The sequence below is a fragment of the Quercus suber genome, unplaced genomic scaffold, assembly GCF_002906115.3.
Source record: "Quercus suber isolate HL8 unplaced genomic scaffold, Cork oak 2.0 scaffold_514, whole genome shotgun sequence".
In the NCBI taxonomy this organism is placed as follows: domain Eukaryota; kingdom Viridiplantae; phylum Streptophyta; class Magnoliopsida; order Fagales; family Fagaceae; genus Quercus; species Quercus suber.
The window spans coordinates 27,352-32,586 of record NW_027069963.1 but is presented as its reverse complement, the minus strand read 5'-3'; the positions used below and the strand labels follow the sequence as shown (position 1 = coordinate 32,586).

Here is a 5,235-nt window from a genome sequence, read left to right as displayed (position 1 = left end):
CTTTCAAATAGGTGTCAAATTTTGAGTGTTCTTAGAGAGACTCTCTGTGTCACCTAATTGCCGGTAACATGACCCAAAAATGAAAAAAATGGAAGAAACGTTCCTGTCCGTAAGCTCCCAGCAAACCCTCCGCCTTTGCTTCCCCCAAATTTTTCTCCGAAACAAACGTCACATTCCCTTTTGACTCTCTCTTCTGCTTTTTTTCCACCTTTCAAATTTTCTCTTTCTTTTTTCCCATTTTCTTTCTCTCTTTCTCCCTTTCTCTCTTTCTGGGTTTTTCTTTCCTAGCTGTTTTTTGAAGCTTTGTTTCATGCATGGATGACACCAGAATCGAAGACGATGATAAGGATGCATTGGCTGGACTAAGCGCCGTCCCTCTACGTAAAATCCAATCCCACAGCCACCAACTACGTGCAAACTCGACTCCTCAAAAGCGACACAACAAAGTACGTAAACATAGCCTAGACGAGGCTCATGTACCCGGCTGCTTTGAAGACCACCAACAGCAATACTACAATGACTCTTCCGACGATGATTTCTTTCCTTACTCCTCCTCCTCCAGCACCACAGCTTCTTCCGGGACACCAGTTTTCGGTGGCGGTGGAAATACTAATGACTATCTCTCGCAGAGAATGGAGCGTGGCCTCTGCATGGAAGATGGTCAAGATGAATCCAGGCAAATGCAAGCATTGTCTGAATTCATTGGAAGCGGCGGGACGAACGGGATCTTCAAGGTTCCGGTTCGCGCCCCAGTTCATCCTGGCCGCCCGCCTTGCCTCGAGTTGAGGCCTCACCCTTTGAGAGAAACCCAGGTGGGAAAGTTTTTGAGGAACATTGCATGCACGGAAACGCAGTTATGGGCAGGTCAAGAGTGTGGGATTTTGACCGTGCTTATGATCCTGGATATGGGCTTGGTGGGTCTGGTGGGAGGGTCAGAAGGGGTGATGAGGGTGCTGCACCGTTTCATGAGTCTGTGAACACGTCTCCAACTATGTGTGTGATGGTTGATTGTGGGAATAGGGTGGTTTGGACTGGGCATAAGGATGGGAAGATTAGATCTTGGAAGATGGATCAGCCTTTGGATGATAATCCTTTCAAGGAAGGTCCTGTTCTTTCAATGGTTTTAACATCTCATGGTAAGCTCTTTATTTTTTTGTTCTGTTTTTATTTAAGAGGGTAAATCTTAGGTACAACTTATTTCTTCGGTGCCAAATTACATTGACAAAATGAATGACGTGGTTCGATTCAAGTGTGCTTGGAAAAGAGAATATTGGTATTTCTGTATTAGTCAATATATCTATATGATTGAATTCAATTGAAGAACCTAAGGTACAATAAGTTTTGCTATTTTCTTATAAATTAGCACACATTTAGTTAATGTGTTCTTTTGAAAAATGATATGAATAGAGATGGGGAATATAATGGGGGATTTTTTTCACAGGTGTTGTGTTTTATGATTAAGCAAAGGGAGGATATTCGAAGCTTGTTATAAGACACGCTGTCTTGATTTACTAATGACTTTACCCAATTGTTTTCTTATCACTTGATTTATTGTAAGCTTGAGTTTTGGTGTGTAATTAGCATGTAAAATCACGAGAACTTATCATCCTATGACATAATCTTGGTGATGTTTGAGTGCTGATAGAGATATCTATTCATGTTTCTTTGATGCAGGTGATCTGTGGTCTGGAGCTGAAGGTGGTATTATTAAGATCTGGCCATGGGAATCCATTGAAAAATCTCCTTCTCTAAAAGCAGAGGAAAGGCACATGGCTGCTTTACTGGTGGAGAGGTCATTTGTGGACTTAAGGAGCCAAGTCTCTGTTAATGGTGTTTGTAGTATATCTTCTCAAGATATAAAGTGTTTGTTATCTGATAATGTTAGAGCTAAAGTTTGGAGTGCTGGGCCTATGTCCTTCTCACTTTGGTAAACTACTCTTTCACATAAGTATATTTATGTACAGGGTTGCTGTGTGCTTGATAATTAAATCCTTCAACACTAAATATTTTCAATAAGATGCTTACATTGCCATCGAAAAAAGAGGCTGAACTTTACTATTTCAAAGTTGTGAATTTTCAGGGAAAGAGATATCATTTCAAAGTGCCTTATTGCTTGTGAAGAAATTCTTTATAATATCACAAATTACATATCTTAGGTATAATAAGAATTGGTGTTTTCACAGGGATGCTCGCACAAGGGAGCTTCTAAAAGTGTTTAATGTAGATGGTCAGATGGAGAATAGAGTTGACATGTCAGCAGTACAGCATGATCAAGCTGTAGAAGATGAGATGAAGGTAAAATTTGTTTCCCCATCGAAAAAGGAGAAATCACAGGGTACTAGCTTTTTGCAACGATCACGCAATGCTATAATAGGCGCTGTAGATGCTGTTCGTCGTGTTGCAACCAAGGGGACAAGTGCGTTTGTAGAAGATGTCAAGAGAACAGAAGCACTAGTGCTAGCTGCTGATGGAATGATTTGGAGTGGATGTACAAGTGGCTTACTTGTGCAGTGGGATGGGAATGAAAATCGAATGCAAGAATTTAATTATCATCCTTGTGCTGTCCAATGCTTTTGCACATACGGGGCACGAATATATGTAGGCTATGTGAGTGGTGTTGTACAAGTATTGGATCTTGAGGGAAATCTAGTTGCAGGATGGGTTGCTCATAATAGTCCTGTCATAAAATTGGCAGCTGGGGCTGGTTACGTTTTTAGCTTAGCTACTCATGGAGGTCTACGTGGGTGGCACATTACATCTCCAGGGCCACTTGACAGTGTAATACGATCAGAATTGGGTGGAAAAGAATTAAAATATACGAAACGAGACCATGTCAGAATCTTATTTGGGACATAGAATGTTGGTCAAGGAAGAGCCTCTCATGATTCACTTATGTCATGGTTGGGTTCGGCTGTATCAGATGTTGGATTTGTTGTTGTTGGGTTGCAAGAAGTTGAGATGGGTGCGGGTTTTCTTGCAATGTCAGCAGCAAAAGAAACTGTAAGATCATATTTATTTCCCTAATTGATCTTGCTCACAACTTGATTGTGGTTACTTCAGTCCTATTGAGTTTTTCTAGTCATGGGTTCAATCTTGTATGAGTAAATAGTATTTGCTGATCAGAAAAGAAAAACTGTACTTGAAATCTATGAGATGATTTCAGAACTTCTTTTGTTTGTGCTATAATTCTGCAACAATGATATGTAAGATCATTTCAGCGTTAGGTTATTTTCTTAATTTTCTTACAAATGCAAGCTGGGGAAATTGTAAGCAAAATTTTTGCATCCTGAAAAAAGAAGCCCTGTTTGTGCAATATGACGTTTGTGATTATCCATGATTTTCTTCCACGTGTACAAGTACATTGTATCACTAGCATGAAGTCCAACCTACCATGTGATCATCAACCAAAATTTTATCCTTGTCCTGCTTTTACTCTCTCTCTCAATTGTGTGTATGCCAGAGTATCTATTTATTTATATACCTCTTCCCTTTCAAATGTAGGTAGGACTTGAAGGGAGTTCTGTTGGACAATGGTGGTTGGACACAATAGGAAAGGCCTTAGATGAATCAGGAACTTTTGAGCGTATGGGTTCTAGGCAGCTCATGGTTGGGTTCGGCTGTATCAGATGTTGGATTTGTTGTTGTTGGGTTGCAAGAAGTTGAGATGGGTGCGGGTTTTCTTGCAATGTCAGCAGCAAAAGAAACTGTAAGATCATATTTATTTCCCTAATTGATCTTGCTCACAACTTGATTGTGGTTACTTCAGTCCTATTGAGTTTTTCTAGTCATGGGTTCAATCTTGTATGAGTAAATAGTATTTGCTGATCAGAAAAGAAAAACTGTACTTGAAATCTATGAGATGATTTCAGAACTTCTTTTGTTTGTGCTATAATTCTGCAACAATGATATGTAAGATCATTTCAGCATTAGGTTATTTTATTAATTTTCTTACAAATGCAAGCTGGGGAAATTGTAAGCAAAATTTTTGCATCCTGAAAAAAGAAGCCCTGTTTGTGCAATATGACGTTTGTGATTATCCATGATTTTCTTCCACGTGTACAAGTACATTGTATCACTAGCATGAAGTCCAACCTACCATGTGATCATCAACCAAAATTTTATCCTTGTCCTGCTTTTACTCTCTCTCTCAATTGTGTGTATGCCAGAGTATCTATTTATTTATATACCTCTTCCCTTTCAAATGTAGGGTAGGACTTGAAGGGAGTTCTGTTGGACAATGGTGGTTGGACACAATAGGAAAGGCCTTAGATGAATCAGGAACTTTTGAGCGTATGGGTTCTAGGCAGCTAGCAGGCTTGCTTATATCCCTTTGGTAAGCAATTATATGGAATGCATTTGAGATTTATCCTCTAATTACCTCTTAACTTTGTATTTTATCTTTCCTTTTCTTCAATGCGGCATCCTAACCTGTCCCTATTGATGTCCTTAAGAGTATCTACCCTTCTATAATTTTGTCATTTCTTATATAATACCTTAATATTCTTCAATTAGGGTGAAAAAGGATCTTAGACCATTTGTAGGGAACATTGATGCTGGAGGAGTTCCATGTGGCTTTGGTCGTGCAATCGGTAACAAGGTTTGTATATCTTTGAAATGTTGGAAAGTAATTACTTTATTGATATAGAACAGACAGCACATGCCTTCCTCGAGCAGCAGGGGTGCAGGAAGTCACAACGCAAGATCACAGGGGGGTACCAGTAGGGGCCATCGGGGTAACAGTGTCGGAATTGCATGAAATTTGGCAGGTTGAAGGGAAACGACGTTCTGATCCAGATTCATTGTCATGAACGTCGCCAAAATTTAGGCGAATTCCTTCATTAAGGCCCCGATAACAGTGTTTTTGCTATTTATAGTAAAATTTGTTTTTCCTTAATAACTTTTAGTATAAAAGTCAGAATAAGGTCCCGTCTGTTTTGGGACGACCCTTAAGGTCAGTAGTTTATGATTCTGCGCTTAACTCAATTTTGCCATTTTTGGTAAAATTCGGTAATTTTGTCACCTAATCGCTTAATTAGTGCGAATTAGGGTTTTAAACGTTTTTGCTTAGTATTTATATGTTTTGTAGCCGTCAGAGGCAAAACAGACTATTATCAATAAACACAGACTTTTGTCAAATTTTCTTCTGGTGGATTCCAGTTTTATCTCCTTGTGGATTCAGGGAAACCCCTCGTGGATTCGAGGTTTACTACCAGAAACTAACAGTTTAGTTTCTGT

At 39.4% G+C, this 5,235-nt stretch overlaps 1 protein-coding gene and 1 pseudogene across 1 annotated transcript; both read left to right on the top strand.

The window, feature by feature from the left end:
- The first annotated feature begins 226 nt into the window (after window positions 1–226).
- Window positions 227–3,606, top strand: LOC112000497 (type I inositol polyphosphate 5-phosphatase 12-like; annotated as a pseudogene).
- A 1-nt stretch (window position 3,607) lies between these two features.
- LOC112025690 (type I inositol polyphosphate 5-phosphatase 13-like) lies at window positions 3,608–5,207 on the top strand. The gene is made up of 3 exons (XM_065763584.1): window positions 3,608–3,706; window positions 4,208–4,333; window positions 4,513–5,207. Exons 1-3 carry the CDS (start codon window positions 3,627–3,629, stop codon window positions 4,643–4,645), a joined length of 339 nt encoding a protein of 112 aa, XP_065619656.1. The 5' UTR covers window positions 3,608–3,626; the 3' UTR covers window positions 4,646–5,207.
- The last annotated feature ends 28 nt before the right edge of the window (window positions 5,208–5,235 follow it).